Source organism: Lygodium microphyllum, chromosome 20, assembly GCF_053477565.2.
Source record: "Lygodium microphyllum isolate KBCC chromosome 20, Lygodium_microphyllum_v1.1.10, whole genome shotgun sequence".
Taxonomy (NCBI): domain Eukaryota; kingdom Viridiplantae; phylum Streptophyta; class Polypodiopsida; order Schizaeales; family Lygodiaceae; genus Lygodium; species Lygodium microphyllum.
Genome location: NC_141154.1, coordinates 107,766,077 through 107,787,752, shown reverse-complemented (window position 1 = coordinate 107,787,752; position 21,676 = coordinate 107,766,077). Strand labels below are relative to the sequence as shown.

Sequence of the window (21,676 nt, the reverse complement as noted above, 5' to 3'; positions counted from 1 at the left end):
GAAATGAACATGAAGGTGCTGTACAGCATGAACAGCATGCTGAAAATGGCTTACAGCAGCCAATAAATGCTGAAAATAACATGCCTCCAGATGTAGATCCGATTCCTGAGAATGTAGATCATTGGGTACGCAGGTCTACACGCCTAAGAAGACAGCCACATAGGTATGACCCCTCTTTGCATTATGTGATGCTTACTGATGAGGGTGAACCTCTGACATATAAAGAGGCTAAGTCATGCAAATTCAGCAATAAGTGGGAGCTAGCTATGCAGGAAGAGATTAAATCTCTGTATGCTAATGATACTTGGGATCTTGTGTCGTTGCCCAAAGAAAGAAAGCCTCTTCCAAACAAATGGGTTTACAAAGTAAAGACAGTTGATGGGAGACCCAAGTACAAGGCAAGATTGGTTGCCAAAGGGTATGCACAGAAGGAAGGGATTGACTTCCAAGAGGTCTTCTCACCTGTCGTGAAGATGACCACACTACGTGTGTTTTTTGCTCTCACTGCTGTATTGGATTTAGAGCTGTACCAAATGGATGTGAAAACAGCTTTTCTGCATGGTGACATTGATGAGGAGATCTACATAAAACAGCCCAAGGGTTTTGTAGTTCTTGGAAAAGAGCAGTTGGTGTGTAAACTAAAACGCAGCTTATATGGGCTGAAACAAGCACCACGGCAGTGGTACAAAAATTTTGACACTTTTATGCTCTCTCATGGGTTTACGCGCAGCCACGCAAATCATTGTTTGTATATGAAAAAGGATACAGATGGCAGCCCTATCATACTTGTTTTGTATGTGGATGATATGTTGCTAGCTGGGAAGAGAAAGACTAGCTTGGATGCTCTCAAAGATCAGCTGAAATCAGCTTTTTCCATGAAAGATTTGGGGAATGCAGAGCATATATTGGGCATGAGGATTCGTAGAGATAGAACGCAGAAATTGTTGTTCTTATCTCAAGAAAAGTACATTGAAAAGGTACTGGACAGATTTAACATGGCTGAAGCTAAGCCTCTCGGAGTACCCTTACCTCCATACCTTAAGCTTAGTAAAGCCAACAGCCCAAAAGATGACATGGAAGCCAATGCTATGAAGGGAGTCCCTTATGCATCAGCTTGTGGCTCTCTTATGTATGCTATGGTGGCTACTCGTCCAGACATTGCTCATGCAGTAGGAGTTGTCAGCAAGTTTATGTCAAATCCTGGCAAACCACATTAGGAGGCTGTCAAGAGTATTCTTAGATATCTGAAGGGTACACAAAGAAAGTGTATTTGCTATGGGCAGGTTGCACTTCATTTGCACGGTTATTGTGATGCAGACATGGCAGGTGACTTAGACACTCGCAGGTCCACTAGCGGGTATGTCTTTACAGTTGCTGGAGGGGCCGTCTCTTGGAGCTCCAGGTTACAGAACATTGTCGCACTGAGTACTACTGAAGCTGAATACATATCAGCTACTGAAGCTTCTAAGGAAGCTATGTGGTTGAGCAGACTCGCAGAGGATCTCGGCATGTCTATGCGTACTCCAATGTTGGGATGTGATAGCCAGAGTGCTGTGTATCTGGCTAAAAATGCCATGTATCATTCACGCACAAAGCATATTGATATACGATATCACTTTATCAGACAAATTCTGGAGGATGGTCTAATCACATTGACCAAGATCAAAACATAGGACAACCCTGCAGATGTTCTCACTAAAAGTCTAGGCAAGGCTCAGCATGAGCATTGCATACGACTAGTGGGAGTTGGTTAAAGGTTCACTCCGGACCTTTAAGTGGGAGGTTGTTGGGATATAAAGGTCCTTTATTCACCTCCGTGTATTTTACACGTGTATTGTTATGTTGTACATGTGAATGCACCCTTACGGGTCCTAAGTATAAATACATTTTATTATTTGTGTACCAACACATTGTTGGTACACCCAAATCTGTTCGTCACTCTTACTCTCACTCTCACTCACCTCTTCACTTCCTCTGCTGCAAATCTTCACGCTTCCGCTACCCACGCGCTCCAACATGTATAAACACATATTGCTATAGTTTCTCCATACTAACAGAAAAAATCAACACTAGCACAAAGCTTTGGCTTGCAATTAGGTGCCTCGGGCCCACCAAATCAAGGGATTGAGTGGTATCCCAACAATGGAACCATGAAACCAACCTTCCTTCCTCAGAGAGCCTAGTAAAACATGATCAAGATTTCTTGACCAATGACTGCTAGCCTTTTTCTAGTTGGCTGCACCTTGAGTTATTCTATCTGTTATTTGTTCAGCTTTTCCCTCCTCTTGAGCATCTTGAGCTTTGCATAGTATTTCAGCTGTTCAGTGCAAGGACTGATGAGATAGCAACCCCTGAATCGATGTGATAATGATCTTGGCTCCAATGACCACTCCAGCATATCTGCTAAATCCTCCTATAACCTTTTGAGCTGGACTGCCTCTTTTCTTATCAAGGGTAGTAGAATTTCTAGAGGATTTGTATTCCTCTTGTTCATCACTAACATATTTAAAGTCCAAGCCTAAAGCATCTACATTCTGCTAAAACTATTTTTTCTTCACCTTTGCCATCTTAATAGCAGGTTGTTTACCAAATTCCTTTCTTGTGAAGGAAGTCTTGTGTGATGTTAAGTGGTCTGGTAGACCATATTTGGTGGATGACGCTGTGTCTAAAGGCCTAAATTTTACTGTGATCTTTGATGAACAGCTAGAACCCAGAGAGCCTCTCAAGGCTCAAAATTTCGCAAATTGAGCATCACATATATTGAAGCACTTCCTGATGAAAGAACAAGTGCTTTCGTTTCCACACGCCTGATCAACAGACTTAAAGAAAAAGAAGAACATCCAATGCATTGGTAATGATTTTAGTAAATGCATTGTACCATATTTTTTTATTAACAAAAAAGGATGTTTCTGAACAAATTTGAGAATCAGATAATTAGACAGCCTTTGCAGGGAATGTCTTCTGTTTGGATTTTAAAATACAATTTAATTATCCAAATGCTAATGCTTTCTGGCATATGAATAAGCCATTAGAATGGCAGAAAAAAAAAATATTAGCAGAATACAAAAACCATATTGCCTTCAAAACATTCTTCCTGCAGTTTTGTTTTATAACTCTTATAAAAATGGCAACACCTAAGTTGCTTTGATCTCATAAGTTGTCACCAAAATTACGTAGTACTGGCTTTCTAGTCCACAAGAACATAATGATAATGATGCTACATGTACAAAAGTCAACAAAAAGAACTTGTTCATAATAGGCCAATCAACGTTCTGTCCTTACTGATATCATAATATGGTGCCTAGTTATTTGATCGGAGCTTTACATAATACACACCTGTATACTCACGTTGACAACAACCTGCGCTAGGGTAAAAAGAAATGAGGGTAACCGCAGATTTAGTGTTTCGCACTGAGATATAAGCTGCATATAGCAATAAACAGTGTTAGGAAACATCAACACGCAAAGATGGACATACATATACATATTGCTCCTTGTTTTCTCCCAAGAAGAGCAATTTCTACTAAACATGCCTCAATGAAAACTACCCTAAGAAAAAATACAAGTACAAGATTCCACACTGTAGGATAGACTAGAAATAGGATGAGCAAACACTAAAACAAAGGCACCTCTTTGGCTATCTACTTAAAGAAGTGTCAAGCAGACACTAACCAAAAATGGCCACTCAAGTAGGCTGTAATACAAAATCACGTGAGGAGCCCCTAGGTAGAAGAACATGCTAGTCTTCTATATATGTAGGAAGCCCTGGTGTGATTCAAGTGTCCATACAATCTCTCCAACTTACCTCTAAGAATATGTGTAATCACAGTCCAGATGCAGGAAAGTGTCTCACTATCAAGATAGATCAAGCCTGAATCACGGGATGTAAAACTACAAATCTTTCACAAGATAAATGGCACACTCGTACATACACACACACACCCCTCCTTCCTGATTCCTCAAAACAGTGCCCCCCCCCCCCCCCCTCTTCCTCCCACCCAAAAAAAAAAAAAAAAACTTATCAGCTGCTCTCCCCTGCACAAGCATATGCTCAGCCCATGCAGTCCATCCAACAGAGGAGCATCTAGAGTGATCATTGATAAAGAGCCAAATGGAACATTTACCAACCGAGTAGAAATCCAAGTGAAGCTTGTGAAAAAGATAAGCCATAGTTTAACACTCCCTTCAAAGAAAATACAAGGTTTGACCCACATAATAATAAATAAAAGCTCCTTTATGTTGCTTTCATGTAAGTAACAAGAACATAACAGAAAGTAGCTCGGCCAATTGCAGACTGCTCAAGCATGATTTTAAACATTCAACCCCATCAAAGGAACTATGTTTCCTTGTACGGCACCTTGGAGGAGACTCCTCACCCAATGGAACACTGACTATAGCACTCAAATATTAGTTAGATGTTCTTTCTTTAAAACACTCGTTTGATACATTTTTGGAAGTTTTTTTGCCTAAAACCAGCCATGGCACCACTGCCTATTTAAGGCAAAACAATTTTCCTTAAGACATTCTTCCTACCTCATTTGAACTCCAATTTTGACCACTCAAAATTCGTTTTGGGGGTTTTGAGGCACTTTGGACACACTGATAAATCTTCAAATTCTGCAGCAAATTTTTTCTTTATGTTTAGAAAGTTTTCCCAAGGTACTCACAGTAACATTATATGTTGCAGGCCAAAAACTTTCCTAGAAAGTTCATGGGACATCGGATGCCTTGGTGATGTTGTATTAGTGCTGATGCTGATACACGATATTTGAGATTGCTGATAGGAGTGCAAGACATCTCCTAGGGGCTAATATCCTCCCACAAGGAGCACAGTGAATCCTTTTAGATGATAGGAAAAAGAATTTTATGAATTCAGTCCCTCGTGTTATAGATTTGTACTTACTCAGCAACCGTCATGTCGCAAGCTCTCCCCCCTCGCTCCGTTAGATTGCGCCCGCCCCCCAGATCGATCACCCCCCCCCCCCCCCCCCAGGCCCCGACGATTTGCAACTGCCCCCGTCTGCCATTCCCCCCCGCCTGGCCCCTGTTTACCGTCCCCCCAACCTGTCCATCCCGCCTAGCCTTCCCCCCCAACCTGTCCGTCCCCGTCTGCCGTTTCCCCCCGCCTGGCCATTCCCCCCCAACCTGTCCGTCCCGCCTGGCCTTTTGCGATTGCCACTAGAGGTGGGGATCTTCGTGGTTTGTTAGTCAAGGAGGGGCAAGGTCCATATACTAGCACCACCGGATGGACCAAACTATGCCTTTTTTCTTCAGTCCTCTCACTCAGGGGAGTGGATGACTACAAAGGTAGAGGAGGAGTTGAAGAGACAGGTGGCGGACCACATCTCCCAGTGGATGGGAGAAGGACTAGCATTGTTTGCACACCAGTGGCCTGGTTACATGATGGAGATTAACTGGTGGGCTGGCGCCAAGGTCCCATACTTGAGCATCACCTTTCGAGCCCCTCCACAATGGAGAGATCCGAAGGATGTGATTGAGTGGCCCCTGGCACAGACCGCCCGATTCTACCAGTGTACAGAGTCACGACTCTCAGCATGGCTGATAGATGCATTGATAGTACCACTTGAAGCATCTATCACCCCCATGGTCCGACCAAGGGCCACCATGGGGGACTGGAGCTCACCGTCTAGACCAGCGGCAAAACATACTTGCATGCCTCATAGTGTCTCCTCCTCATTAGCAACCTCCACACCGAACAGATGCCTGTTCCGTCAGTCACAGGTTTCCCCATAAGCCTACACCTTGCATCCTAGAATGTGAATAGTCTCTACTACAATGGGGCACGTGGTTCCAGGAAGTTGATTGTTCGGCAGGAGCTGCAGCCTGCCCTTGCCGGACAGATCGACATCCTACTTCTACAAGAGCACAAGCTCACCCCCACCCAGGCCCAGCGGGTAGGGAAGGTACTTCTAGGCAGCTCGCACACTTACTAGGACCATGCTATAGGTGCCCATGGCAGGAATGGAGACGTTTGCACCTCTATTGGCCCGAGCCTCACTACCTGTGTACGAGACCACAAGACAATAGTGACAAGGAGGGTTCTTTGGATCAAATTGGATATCGGGGACTCGTGCCTTGGAGTTCTCAATGTCTATGCCCTTACGGAGGTTAGGGCACGCAACAGGTTCTGGGTGGAGATCGCGGATGGACTCCCAGAGGTGGACTCCTGGATCGTTGGAGGAGACTTCAACAACCTGGAGGCTTTGGAGGACTAGCAGGGCATAGGGAGAAACTACCAGGGCATGGTTGGGGAGAAGCAGGAAGTATGGGAGGTTTTTCTACTGGCAGCAAGAGCACGTGACCCCTGGAGAGACCCTGCTTTTCACAAGAGGGAGAGGTCGTTGGATTTCTCTTGGGGATACAGGTGGCTAGGAGGAGCCTTGCTGGAGCGGTTGGATAGGTTTTATGTGGGAGAGTGGGGAGACTCTTATGGAGGCCAGATTGAGCAGTTGGCATGCACCACGTTGTCCGATCATTGCCAGATTGGGACGGGAGGGACCAGATAGCAAAGGAGATTGCAGAGGTCCTAGCTGAGTCCAGCAGAATTTGCCAAGAGACAGCCACACATGCCAGGCAGTAGAGCTGGGAGGAGGAGAGAGCACTCCGGCGAGACCTTGCAGCCACGAGAGATTGTTACAGGAGGCACCAAGGGATTCCACCCTCCATGCACAAAAGGTGCGCGCGCGAGCAACCATTGTTGGCCTAGAGGACAGGAGCTCGGAGTTCTCTTTCCGAACCTCAGCAGCCTTTTGGGCGCGGAAGAGGGACACAATGTGCACAGAGTTCTTCCAAGTGCACTAGCCTCGCACCGCAGGAGAGCAGATACACAGCCTTCGGGACCAGTATGGGAGGACTCGTTCTAGCCCAGACGAGGTGATGGAGATTGCCACCGACTACTACACGCGCCTCTTCCGGCAGGAGAGAGCCTTAGCTAGAGGACAGAGATGTAGACAGCAGGTTTAGGATCGCATCCTGTCCCTCATCACAGAGGAGATGGGACGCTCCCTCCTAGCCCCCTTCACAGAGAAGGAACTAGAGAAGGCTTTCCATACACAGGATGGGCAGAAATACCCGCGGAAGGATGAAAAGGCCTTCTTCACTACCTACTGGGAAGTGGCGAAGGACCCCCTACTGATGACCTTCCAGGAGATTTTCACTTCAGGACAGATGCTAGGGAGTCTCTCGGCAAGCCTTATCAGTCTTCTCCCCAAAGGAGGAGACCAGTTGGAGCTTTCCCAGTGGAGACCAATCACCTTATTGTCAGTGACCTATAAGCACTGGCAAAGATGATTGGTAGGCGACTACGCCCCGTGCTTCCAGACATCATCCATGACACACAGATAGGCTTTGTCCAGGATAGGAGCATCCTTGACAATGTATTTACCTTCTTTGCGGCAACAAAGTGGGCTCAGCACACCAGAGACTGGCCATACTACTCTTGGATTTTGAGAAAGCTTATGACAGGGTGGACTCGGATTTCCTAGAGGGCACCATGGTGAGGTTAGGATTCCCTCAAATTTGGATTCGCTGGGTCTCCATCCTTTACACATCGGCCACCAACACGGTTCTCATAGGCGGAAGGTGAGGGGAGGAGTTTCGGCTAGGGAGATTGGTTCGACAGGGCTGCCCCCTGGCCCCATACCTCTTTCTACTCTTTGCAGAGGCGATGTCTCACTTCCTCAGGTCACGTGTGAGCAGACTATGCGGCCTCCAACTTCCAGTGAGAGAGGAGACTCAGTTGTTAGACTCAGAGTATGCAAATGACACAGCACTCTACATAGAGGACGATGAGTTGATGCTAGAGAGAGTGAGGCTGGCTCCTGACGTGTTCTGTTTTGCAGCAAGAGCGAAAATCAACTGGCAAAAATCGGTTGGTTTCCTCACAGACCCAGACCCTAGCACAGAGTGGGGCGTCCACCTAGGATTTAGATGGGTGAGCAGAGGGCAGACCGTCCAGTACCTTGGGTTCCAGGTGGGACTCCACATCACTCCTGCCCAGCAGTTTCTTCCTGTCCTTGATTCTATTCGGAGGAAACTGACCTATTGGAGCACGGCTCGCCTCTCACTAGCCGACCGAACCCTCGTGGTCAACCAAGTATTTCTAGCGATGGCTTGGTACATCGCCTCGTGTTGGTGCTTCTCCTCATCTTGCGTAGCGCAGCTCCGCCGCCTAGTACAGAACTTCCTCTGGTCAGGGTCACATGGTTCCACGGACTCCAGGGCCAAGGTGGCATGGGTGACCATCATACGGCATCGTTCAGAGGGAGGGCTCAGAATCATGGACCCAGAATATCAAAGTATAGCCCTCTTGGGCAAGCTAGTTGTCTGCGGCCTCACACCAGGTAGACAGACCTTGAAGGTCCTATTGCAGGAGGGCCTTCACGACTGTAGACCGAGGCTTGGCAGTGAGTGGAGGCCGTCCTTGAGATGGATCTTCACGTCAGCCTAGATCACCCCCCCCAAATCACTTTTCCTATGCAGCCTACTCCGCGTGTGGCAGGGCCTCCGTAGGGCCCTAATACAGAGCCCCCTAGGCTGCCAGGAGGAGATAGACTGTTAGTCGATGATCTGAAACCCCCACGTCAAAGATCGGGAAGGAGCACCGATCGACGAGCGCCCCCCCGCATCCAGTGGGCTGGTTGGGAGGCCGGCTTGGCTCGTACCATTAGGACATGGCGAAAGGTGTACAAGATGGTGGACGAGGAGGTGCTACAATGAGTATCAGGCTGCCAGAGGGGAGTGGAGTTGAGGAGAAGGGAGACTGACGCAACAGAGAAGCGAATTATGGGATTTGTTTTTATGAATGGTCTTGCCGAGACTCTAGGGATGTTAAGTGTACTATCTTCGCATCTCCTCCTTCGGAGTCTTGCTTGGAGGTCAACCATGCATTCGTTACATGATCTTTTCCCTTTAGTGTGAGACCCTCATGACTGCTAGGCCATGAGGGGGTGTGTAGGACTCCAACTAGAGCCCACAAGAGCCACCATCAAACATGTTTTTGCTTTGGGAATCGTATTAGACTTTTGCTACAAAAAACCTTTGATGCAAATAGACACGCTTGTTTCTTTCCCTCTTATACTCTTGTCCATAAAGATAATTTGGCTGGTTCAGAAGTGTTGTGTCCATGCTGAATTAACACACTAGACACCATTGAAATCAAAACGTTTTCACAAAACATGTGTGTCATTAAAAAATCTACCTTGGATGCAAAGGTAGTGACACAAAAAGCATGTTGCATAGATCTTTCTCCGAGTACTCTCATTAGCTCCAAACTTGTGAATCTGATAAATACAACATTACAATGAAAGTTTGTAAGATAGCATATACACAACCTTCCAAGGAAAAGGAAGGATTTAATTATAGAAACTTTAATGAATTAACTAGAAAATGCTTATAACATAGGAAGAAAACAAACGACTACTCCAAAATCCTTCTTTAAATTCTCATTTAGTGCCAAAAAAATAAATCAAGGCCTACTAAGAAGCCTGAGCTTCAAAACAAAAGTAACACAAATCAAGCTTTCAAATCAAGCCAAACTAAGTGTTTGAAAAAGATTCACAAAACAAGCTTAGCCCTAGTTAGTGCTAGGTTAAGCAAGACCACATGCTATATCTTATATGACACTAGATGTGCACGTGTATAGATATATCGCTGCAAAGCCTTAGATAGCCAAGCTAATTCAGATCTAGAACATAAAGAGCTTTCCTCATTCAATGATAAAATTTACTAAATCAGAAAGAGAGAGAGAGAGAGAGAGAGGCCCAACATGTGGTTTTTCAAGGGAGCCACTTGTTGAGAAACCAGATCATTCCGTACAATTTCCCTTCTTCATTCCCATTTTTTGTTTCCGTTTCCAGCCTTGAAAAGGCTTTCTAGGGCCTTTTGAGAGTTTCGGAGCACTGCATGAGAGACTTCAGTGGACAAGCATCAGGTCAGCATCGAAATAACAGACATAAACTGTCTCTCTCTGGAGATATTTACACGAGGCCTACAGGCTATCAGAACAACCTATTACATGAGTAGCACTAATAAATCACACAAAAAGAACAGCTGGAATAGAGCGAACAATAGCCAGCCAGGAGCAGCAATATTCGGAAGAACCAGCCAGCTGACATCATAGAAGAGATTTGCCATAGCACTAATCCACGCACACGGGCCACATGCCCATGGATGCCCGATGTTGAATCAAAAATAAAGGCATTCCGAGTACGCCATATATGCCACAGAGGGCTATCCATCTAAGGAAATGGAAAAGGAAGGAACAATCTAAATGCAAAGAAGACATAGAGGACCTCTCTCTCTCTCTCTCTCTCTCTCTCTCTCTCTCTCTCTCTCTCTCATATCATCTTTACCTTCTACTACCATGTGCCAACCTCCACCATTGTCTAGGTTGCATTTTAGTGGCAGCCTCCCTCCTCTTATGCTAGCATTGATCCTCCACAGTAGGCAATACTATCCATGAGCCCTACCCCTTGCATTTGGTGCTCACCACCATAGTACGGGGGAGTTTCGGAAACGGGCAAAATAAAAACGGAAAAAACCGAAGTTTCAGAGTTTCAGCCAACTTTTGGAAATGGAAAAACGGTGTTTCAGATTGTATACTAATTTTAATAAATACAATATTATTTGGGTATGTACAATGTAAATATATCAATGCCTACAACATATATCCAAATTTCACACAAAACTTTTGAGTCTTCATGTCATATGATTGAAATCGTGATTCATTACACATGTCATGACTCACAAGTGAAGATTGAGGAGTCAAGACTAAGGACTCAATGGTTGAAACTTAAGACAGCTTACCACAATTAAGACTCAATTTTCAAAACTTAAAGCAACAAAATGAATTATAATTTATGACTCATGAATAATCTATGATCTAAAGAGCAGTGAAGACTGACATCAAGAACAGTGGCGACTAACATCAAGAACAATGGAACAAGAATCAAGATGCATAATACATGAAATCAAGATACAATGATACATATAACTATGTCATGTGAATAATTTGTCAAAACTCCAAAGTCCAATGAGACTATAAGTATCAACATCAATGAACAACTGGCAACTGTAGTTTGGACTCTGCACCGCTAAATTGACTCCTCTATATCAAGAGTCATGGCTCGTCTAGACTCTAAGGATCTGTGCACCATCTCCTCGTCCCACTCCGAGGATCCTAATCGAGAAGTTGATGAAGCAGCCTCAACCTCAGCCTTAGACTCTCGATATAACTTTGCCTGTGATGCATGACCATCTGCGGCCCTCACTCTAACCCTCCTCTATGTAGAGTCTCATGCACTGGTGTCGATAGCTCCTCATAGAGCATGGAATATATATCCCACTCTTCCTGTGGTATTTGCGGCATGTCACACAGCTTCTCTAAATCAATCTTGTTGACATACACCTGTAAAGGTGAAGGAGACAAAGATATATCATATGAGAGAAGATTCAACATGTTCCATGTTCATACATATCACCATTTACAATCCAACTTCCAAGAAAATTAGCAATGTCAACTGTCAAGGACTCAAGGCTAAAAAGTTAATTATACATAATACTAATCATTACCAATTTATCTGTGAAGGCTCAAGGAAAAGAGCCATCCTCTCAAGAAGCTCGAGAATGCAATGACAAAACACTAAACGCTCCAGCTGGGCATTGTGAGCTTGTTTCTCTTTTCGGTGTGGAAGAGGGCCCATATGCTCTAGTTTCTCTCAGCAAGCCTTGAACTACAATTTTGCGAGAGGAGCCGAATCGCAATGCGTTTCTATTCAAATTTAAGAGATTAAGGTTAAGTAATTGGCAATTGCTAATATGCAAGCCACAAAATCAACATTTGAGCGGCCACTAGATTTTAGAACATGATATCTAGGTTGCATAATCCATTAGATAATCAAAATTCAAAATATAAAAGTCACCAGTCACATACCCAAGTAAGAGAACAATTGCCGTATTTCTCTCAGGCTGAAGCTGTGTCTCTCGAAGCCTAGATGTGGATCGGTCAAAATGAAGAGAATGATTGTAGAGTGTCAATGAATCATCCTCTACACTCATCATATGTACTCCATGAAGCCCTCCTCTAACTCCTTGCTAGTGTACTACTCCTCCTTGCACCAAAGGGGATGCAAGATATGTGCGACACCATGGATTGGTTTATGGAACCAATCCCATCATGCATTCCACACTGCACGAATCTTATCAACCCTCCAGAGCGAAGGATAATGGATCATAGATAAAATAAGTTAAAAACTTAGAAGTTATTAATACCAAATAATTACATGTGTAAAAGTTAAACAAAAACTTACTTGTCTTGGAGCAAAAAGCTATTGCGAAGCAAGGCCTCGTCAATTTTATCAATATACTCATATAGAAGGCTCAAAGTATTTCTCTCCATATCAGTGATGCACAATACACTATAAATAGGAATAAGTCTTTTCACCAATGTCTCTACCTCAACCCACCAACTCTCATTTAAAATATTGCGCCTAAAAAGCAAGGGCCTTTGGAGACTCTCTCACTCCATGTGAGCAAATTCCTGGCATGCAATGGTCTGTATTAAATTTGGACAAACCCATATCAACCTCTCTAATACGATAAACATATAAGAAAATCTAGTGATAGAGGGCTTTAATAGCTCAAGTGTGCTATTGAATCAAAACATGCTTGTGCGATGGATGGCCTCTTCTTCACAAATCTTATCATGCTTGTTGCCGTCTCAAAAATGTCATCCACCCAAGATATTTGCCGAACATCTTCAATAAGCAAGTCAAGACAATGGGATGCACATGGAATCCATACTATGCTAGGAAACTCCTCCTCAAACATACGTCCCATAGACACACAATTGCTTTCATTATCTGTCACCACTTATACCATGTTTTGGACTCCTACGTCCATGATCACCTATCACATGTGCTCCCAAATGAAAGCTCCTATGATGGTAAAACCTGAGGCAGAGGCATGGATGGCCTTAATGAACATGGTGTCTTTACATAAGACACCAAAACATTGTAAAGATGGACACTTACCGTTACTTCTAGCGGCATATTTGTGTAAGGCTTGATGTCTTTGGTGGGAACGCATGCCAAGTGGTCTTTCACATGCATTACGCTCCCCGATTTGTCCAATCCACAATAGTTGCACCGCTAGCACGCTAGATAACAAGCCCTAAAACGGACTGGAGGATCGCAAAACAGCGGTCTATCATTCCCATTCCGGTCCGAAAAGGCAGTCTGTTTCGGAGTACACTACGAATCACCACACCTGGCGTTAACTTTCACAAGTCTGGCGACAGCTCTCATCTCTCAGGCGTCATCTCATAGTTTGCGTTTTGCACTCTAGCGGCTCCTCCAACATTTGTCATCAATCATCATCAGCAATTGTCATCATCCCCAAGTCTTGCATCCTTGCGCTTGGCATTCTAGTGCTTCCTCCACAATTGGCGACCTTCTCCTCTCGTTTGTGTCAGCCCCAAAGACCATCGTTGCTTGTGCTTGGGCAGCTTGGCACATCCCCCTCGACCTGGTGCTACATCCAACTATTGGCCAGTCTTCACACCTACATTTGTTGGCTCCTCAACCTTCGACGATAATCTCCCTGCTCTTGGCATCATCCTTTATCATCCTCGCATTGTGGATTCAAAGGCTCCTCTTCAATAGTAGTCTCCTTGCTCGAGGGGACACATCCAACTGTTGGCGTTAGTCTTCACTATTGGCGTCAGCCCCAGAGACCATTGTTGATTGTGTTGGGGCAGCTTGGCGCTTCCTCCTCCACCTGACACCACATCCGACTGTTGGCATCAATCTTCACACCTACGTTTGTAGACTCAAGGGCTCCTCACCCTTCGACGACAATCTCCCTGCTCTTGGCATCACCCTTCATCATCCCTGCATTTTGGATTCAAAGGCTCCTCTTCAATAGCAGTCTCCTTGCTCTAGGCGACACCCTTCATCATCCCTATGTTGCAGATTCAAATGCTCCTCTTCGATAGTAATCTCCCTACTAAGTGACACCTCATTATCCCTGCATTTGCAAACTCAAAGGCTTCTTTGGCAGTCTTCTACTCCAGGGCATTCTTCGTGCTACAGCACCCTTGTATCAAATTCACTTCATTATTTCAATCACTCATCTGAGTTTATCTTCTTAGTGTTAGGCATACACACTTATTGTTTCTCCCTACCAACCCTACTCTCTCTGGCTTCTCAATCATTTCTTGACACCACTCTCTTCTCATCACTAGCCAATATTTGAGCACAATCCCACTCCAAACTACTCCCAAGCATCGTGAAATGAGTATCATTATCATAGATTGGAGCTGACAACTAGTATCATTGCTTGGTACGTTTGGAGTACACACCTCAAGGTGTAGCCATGGTATTGGCCACCAGGATATTTCCACTACAAACACACTTTCCACAATTTACATAGAGATCATCTATACCTCTATTGAAGATGGGAGAGGCTACAAGGTGGCTATAAGAGGAGGAGAAGGAAAGATACTTTCGTGCGGACAAGTGATTCCAACATCTCCTATGGTGTGGCACTATAAACCACAAAATTTATTATTCAAATAACCATTGTACTTATGATGTACCACTTGCTCTTTACATGGCCTTCATACAACTAAATTTTTTACCTCATGAAGATTAATCAATCTATGAGATAAAACCAGGTATACTGATGGTCGTCACTAGAAGTGCAATGGGGGCCGCAAGGGAAAGTGGGGGGGGGGGGGGGGGGGGGGGGGGGGGTGTGAGGGGGGCGGGGGCCAAGGCGGGGGAGATCGCTATTTGGGGTGGCATGTGTGATTCGTCAAAGGGGTGGCAAGATGACTTGGCTCACTACTCTGTTACTATCTCTTTAGTCACTTTGTGTGATACGTAGCAGTCATGTGACTTTTGTACATTCTCTTTTTCCTCTCCCCCACAAAAGAATAAACACTCAATGCAAAATACAAATCAGCCCTGTAAGGGATCTCATATCAAAAAATCTAAGTAACAAGGGCAAGTCTAACTCTCTGCAATAGATATGTCCAAAAAATCAATAGCCTAGCTACATTTGGTTGTCCGAATGTACCAACCTATAATGCTAACACAAGCTCTGATCTTTCTCAATGTCCTTGAGTCCACACTATCTACGATAAATCTAGCATGATAGTCCTACTCACAAGTGAGCTAGAAAGAAGATAGGCATGACACCCCTATACATCCTCATATCCAAAAGTTGGGCCTACGAGACTGGATCTCATCTAAAAAAGATAAAAGACATGCCTTTGAGATTCTATGTAAGACATTATTAGCACCATCATGCAAACCCGCCCTCCATAATTTTACTTGTCCATCACAATATACAGCATGTTTTCTGCATTTTCTTGCCACAAGAATGTATGACATGCGCTCTTTGGGTTCTCTTGCCCATTACGTCGTTGTGCCCTCACCCGCCTTTCGTCATGCCCCTGCCTGTTCGTTGTGCCCCTATCCAGGCGCTTCGTCGTGCGCCAACACCTTTGACTCCCTCCCTCGCCATCGACTCCCTCCCTCGCCACCAGCCACCAGCGCCAGTGCCACCGTCCCCCCCCCCCCCTCGCCAGCGCCTCTGCCGCCAGCGCCATCTACTCCCTCCCTCGCCAGCACCATCGTCACCAGCCACTAGCGCCATCGGCTCCCCCCCCCCCCCGCCTATCTTTGTTCCCCCCTCCCAACTCCCTGCCCCCCGAGTCCTACCTTGCCGGGAGGCCTCGCCTGCTATCAAGTTGCAACAGCACTGCCATTGAAAACAGAAACCCCCCTCCCCCTTCGCCATCGACACCTCCCCCATTCTTCCTCCAGTTGCTCCCTCCCCCTACAACAACTCCCCATCCAACAGCACAGCAATGCGATAGGTAGGTTCTCCCAGAAGGGACACGCAATGGAAACCTATGGTCATACGCTAGCGCACTCACCGAGTACCCCCCAGTCGAACACCTTGCACGTAGTCCTCTCTGAGGAGCAACTCTTAGCCGTCTGAGCTAAGGAGCTGGAGCTAATGGAAACAGCAATTTATGGTCAGGTAGTAGAACATTCCCCAGCCAGGGCCCAGCTTCGAGACTCGCTCCACTCCACGCTGCGCATCAGCACAGCGCAAATCATGGAGGCGGTCCTATTGGGCCAAGGGATCTTCATGGTTCGCCTCAGTTCGACAGACACAGCTCGCGAGCTACTTGCTAGTTCACCATATGCATCCATGAAGGGGGTCATATACATGGTCCCTTGGTACAGTGGCTTTACTATGGAGACGTTGCACTCCACAACAGGTTTCTTCGGCACCCGGTCACCCTTCTTTTCCCCGGCCTGGCGATTGAGTACCACCAGTTGGTGGAAGACTTTGGGAGGCTCTTCGGCACTATCCTTCCCGCGTCCTTCCCAGATGTGATGACAGCTGCAGGGGTCCCAAAGGTACGGGTGGCAGTGAAGGAGGTCAAGAATATCCCACAGTTCCTAGAGATTGAGGCAGGCGGGCATTCCTTTAGGCAACAGGTCATTGTGACTGGGCAACTAGGGCAGTGCCTACGCTGTCACAACTTTGGGCATCATGCAGCAGTTTGTACACGTTTCGGAGCCAAGGCGGCTCTGCCCACAGGTCCGCAGGTAGACGCTGACGAGTTCACACCGGTCCAGAGGTGACAGAGAGGGAGACGGCAAGGGGGGGCGCAGCCAGCCCCTCAGCCCCAGCCTCGCCAACAAGGTGATGGTGGACAAGAGGCCCCCTCTCGGCAAAGCACTCCACAGCCCCCCCTATCCACCCCACCCGACAGAACCACTCCCCCCCACTTTCTCCACATACACCACAGACTACCTCGCCTGAGTTTCCACAGGCCCCTCACCCACCCCTCCCCCCCCCCCCCCCCACATCCCATCCCTACCCCTCCCTCCACTGACCTTGGCCCATAGCCCCCCTTGCCAGGGCCACCACCCCCTCCCCCCCCCCAACACCCACCATGCATCTCTAGTCAATCTCACCATATTTTGATCCTCTTCACCCCCATCAACCCCCCTACCAAGCACCCCCCCCTGATCCGCACCCAGGTCAGGTGAGCCCCCCCCAGACCCACCCCCTCTCCTCCCACAGGAGGTGATGAGCCACACACACCTACCTCCTCTGTACACTAGCAATCCCCCCCCCCCCCCCCCCCCGTCCACACAGCCACCAGCTCATCTGCCTTGCCACCCGCCATACTTTTCCGAGACAGGCACAGCTGCTGCCACAAGAGTTTTTCCGCAGTGGCTAATGGTCCTACCTGCGAGTTGTGGAGCACGGAGAGTTTCCACTATCTCTAGAGGTCGGGATCTTCGTGGTTCGTAAGTCAAGGAGGGGCAAGGTCCACCTACTAGCACCACCGGATGGACCAAACTACGGCTTGTTTTTTCAGTCATCTTACTCAGAGGAGTGGATGACTATACAGATTAAAGAGGAGTTGAAGAGTCAGGTGCGGATCACATCTCCCAGTGGATGGGAGATGAAGAATTAGCATTGTTTGCACAACAGTGGCCAGGTTGCATGATGGACATTAACTGGTGGGTTGGCGCCGACATCCCGCATTTGAGCATTATCTTTCGAGCCCCCCACAATGGAGAGCACGGAGAGACGTGAACGAGTGGCCCCCGGCACAGGCGGCCCGCTTCTACCAATGAACAGAGTCGCATTTTTCAGCATGGCTGATAGATGCATTGATAGTACCACCTAGAGCATCTATCACCCCTATGGTCCGACCGAGGGCCACCATGGGGGACTGGAGCTCACCATCCAGACCGGCGGCAAAACGCACCTGCATGCCTCACAGTCTCTCTTCCTCATTTGCAGCATCCACACCGAACAGATGCTTGTTCGGTCAGTCACAGGTTTCCCCATGAGCCTACATCTTGCATCTTGGAATGTGAACAATCTCCACTACAGTGGGACACGTGGCTCAAGGAAGCTGATTGTCCGGCAGGAGTTGCAGCCTGCTCTTGCCGGACGGATAGACATCTTGCTTCTGTAGGAGCACAAGCTCACCCTCGCCCAGGCTGGCACGTGGCTCGAGGAAGCTGATTGTCCGGCAGGAGTTGCAGCCTGCCCTTGCCAGACGGATAGACATCTTGCTTCTGCAGGAGCACAAGCTCAACCTCGCCCAGGCTCGGCAGGTTGGGAAGGTACTTTTGGGCAGCTCGCATACTTACTGAGTGCAAGCCATAGGTGCCCACGGTCGGAGCGTAGGCGTATGCACCACTATTGGCCCAAGTCTCACCACTTGTGTATGAGACCACAGGACGATAGTGGCAGGAAGGGTTCTATGGATCAGATTGGATATTGGGGACTCGTGTATTGGAGTCCTCAATGTCTATGCCCCTACGGAGGTTAGGGCACGCAACAAATTCTGGGTAGAGATTGTAGCTGGACTCCCAGAGGTAGACTCCTGGATTGTTGGAGGAGATTTCAACAACTTGGAGGCTTTGGAGGACCAGCAGGGCAGAGGAAGAAACTACCAGCGCATGGCTGGGGAGGAGTAGGAGGCATGGGAGGTCTTTTTGCTTGCAATCAGAGCACGGGATGCCTGGAAAGACCCTACCTTCCACAGGAGAGAGAGGTCGTTGGACTTTTCCTGGGGATACAGGCGGCTAGGTGGAGCCTTATTGGAGCGGTTGGACAAGTTTTCTGAGGGAGAGTGGAGAGGTTCTTGTGGAGGCCGAATTGAGCAGTTGGTAGGCACCACATTATCCGATCACTGTCCGGTTCTCCTGGCACTTGATCCCCCAGCATCCGCCCTAGATACACAATCATGTTGGATCCCTGACTCGATCTATAGGAGGGAGGAGGTGTCGAGATAGATAGAGTAGATTTGGACCAGAGAGTGGATCAGGAGGGACAGGATAGCAGAGGAGGTTGCAGAGGTCCTAGCCAAGTCAAGCAGATTTTGCCAAGAGGCAGGCCTACAGGCCAAGCAACAGTGCTGGGAGGAGGAGAGAGCAAACTCTGGCGGGACCTGGCAACTACGCAGAGATTATTGCAGGAGGCACCAGGGGACCCCACCCTCCACGCACAGGAGGTGCGCGCACGTGCAACCATTGCTGTCCTAGAGGAGAGGCGCTTGGAGTTCTCTTTCCGCACTTCAGCAGCCTTTTCGGCATAGAAGGGAGACACGATGTGCGAAATTTCCTTTGGTCTGGGTCTGATGGCTCCAGAGACTCCAGGGCCAAGGTGGCATGGGCGACCATCATACGACATCAATCAAAGGGAGGGCTTGGGATCATAAACCTAGAATATCACAGTATGGCCCTCTTGGGCAAGCTAGTTGTCCACGGTCTCACACCAGGCAGGCAAACCTGGAAGGTCTTACTACAGGAGGGCCTTCAGGGCTGTAAACCGAGGCTTGGCGGTGAGTGGAGGCCGTCCTTGAGATGGATCTCCAGTTCAGCCCAAATCACCTTCCTTGCGGAGCCTACTCCGCAAGTGGCAGGACCTCCATAAGGCCCTAATCCAAAGCCCCCCAAGTTGCCAGGAGGAAAAAGACTGTCAGCCGGTGATCTGGAACCTCCAGGTCAAAGATAGGGAAGGGGCACAGATAGGTGAGTGCCCCCACATCCAGTGGGCTGGGTGGGAGGCCGGCCCCGGCTCGCTCCATCAGGACATGGCGGGAGGTGTACAGGTTGGCAGACGAGGAGGTGCTACAGCGAGTATCAGGGTGCACGAGAGGAGTGGAGTTGAGGAGAAGAGAGATAGACGCAGCAATACCTCCGGAGTGGCTTGCCCCCCTCCCCCCCCGCGATACGAGAGCCGATAGAGGCCGGGGGGGGGGGGGGGGGGGTATGGGCAGCTAGGTTCTCTCCAGCAGGCATCCCTCTTCAAAAGGCAGGTAGAGTGGGTGGCGCCCCCCATGGGACCTTTTTCGCCGTTCAGGAGGGGGGATGTCTGGCCCTTGACAGAGGGCAACAGGATGAGAGGATTGCCACCCTTTCATGGAGGAGCATTCAGGTGGTGGGTCTTCAGGGGAAGACTTGGCGACTGGACCCCTATGTTTTTTGGATGGAGCTCAAGGAGTGGCGCCTTTGGATCTGGGAGGGTAGACCACTTGATGAGCTGGAGTGGGATCCAGGAGAGTGGCTATGGCCGGCCTCTATGGTTGCCAAAAAGCCATCCAGGTTCCTAGAGTAAACTGCCAAGATTGGCAGACATGTACTGATACAGGAGGATATGGACTGGGCGCTGTCACGCAGCAGGCACTGGGCGGAGCACAACATCATGGAGCCCTTCCGACGGACCTTCTGGCGCCGCCTATGGGATTGCTGGATGCCGAGAAGGGTGTCGTATTTTTTATGGCTGGTGGCACATGGAGGTTTGGCGGTGGTAAGCTGGCTTGCCCAGATGCAGAAGGAGGGAGGTTGTAAGCGTTGCACACAGCAACCTCTAGAAACCCCAAAGCATTGCCTTTGGTCTTGTGAGGAGGTGCAGCTTGTGTGGAGAGGAGCATGCCGTATCCTTCGATGTATAGCCCCCAACCTTGGGTGTATTTCATGGGGAGCTTTCTGTTGGCAGGCAGTTAGCCAGGGCCGTCACCTTTTGTATGAGGCCGGGATACAAGACACGATATTCATGATGGAGGTAGGGTCATGCGCAGTGGTCAGTCTGGAGGCTTTACCCATCCGCCAGGTACTGGAGCCCACATCAGACCGCTTGGAGATATGGGAGATCATAGGGAGTCTTACTGGATGGCATATCTGGAAGGTGCGATGCCAGGTGGCTTTTGACGGAGAGAGACTTTCAGCACTTGCGGCCTTAGCAGAGCTATGAACCTCCATCATTCACTCCCTTTGCGGCCAATAGGATCAGGTGCAGGGCGAGTCTAGGGCTTGTCAAGAGCTCCGTGGTCACTTCATGCGTACCTGGGGCGGCCAGGGCCTATTCTTTGTGATGCAGGCAGGCAGTCCCGTTTGGCGATATACACCCCCCCCCCCCCCCCCATGGCTTCTTACCCCCATCCCCCCTAGACTACCTTGAGAGGCTTGTATACCTGATGTAGTGGTGACTTTGCATCAGCTCCAGTTAATCTGTTGAGCATGAGCACTCTGTTTTAATCAGTCTTTTTGAGTAATATAATCAGCCACATTTTATTTGCAAAAAAAAAAAAAAAAAAGACATGTGCTCTCTCCTGTGTGCCTATTGGGTGAGAGTAAAACCCTCAATCCATGAATATTTTTCCCCTCAGGCCACTCATCTTGCTGCTTGCCTTCTACCTCCGGCACCTACCTTGCAGCCCTGCATCTACAGCCCTATGCCCTGTAGGCACCGGCAGCCCAGTAGGGCACCTGCAACTTGATGACCTATCTGCCCTGCATCTTCTTATTTCATGCCCAGTCTGTAGCAGCCTGTTCTGCATGAACTCCAGCACTCCTACATCATTGGCAGGGCTACGCAATCTGCATATTCAGAGATCTGCATGATTTACAGCTGACCACCATGACCAAAAGGGGACAATTCGCAGCACAGCAACACACACACACACACACTGATTTGCAGCAGGCCTGCTGTCTGAGTTAAACACTGTTTTTATCGACCAACTCGTGGATGCTTTGGGACCTGGTTCAGATGCTAAGGAAGGGGAAGACATGGTTCCATGTACTGAGATGGAGATCCCCTGTTC

General features: G+C 48.0%; 1 protein-coding gene across 5 annotated transcripts in view; it reads right to left on the bottom strand.

Moving 5' to 3' along the window:
- LOC148019236 (mRNA export factor GLE1-like) overlaps positions 1-21,676 on the bottom strand; it is a 150,493-nt gene that overhangs the window by 8,280 nt on the left and 120,537 nt on the right. For all 5 annotated transcript variants that reach the window (XM_087660829.1, XM_087660827.1, XM_087660828.1 and 2 more), the window contains 2 exons: positions 9,221-9,302; positions 3,337-3,423 (listed from right to left, as the gene is read on the bottom strand). In XM_087660829.1, coding sequence (XP_087516955.1) covers positions 3,337-3,423; positions 9,221-9,302 — 169 coding nt within the window. The remainder of the gene's footprint in view (positions 1-3,336; positions 3,424-9,220; positions 9,303-21,676) is intronic.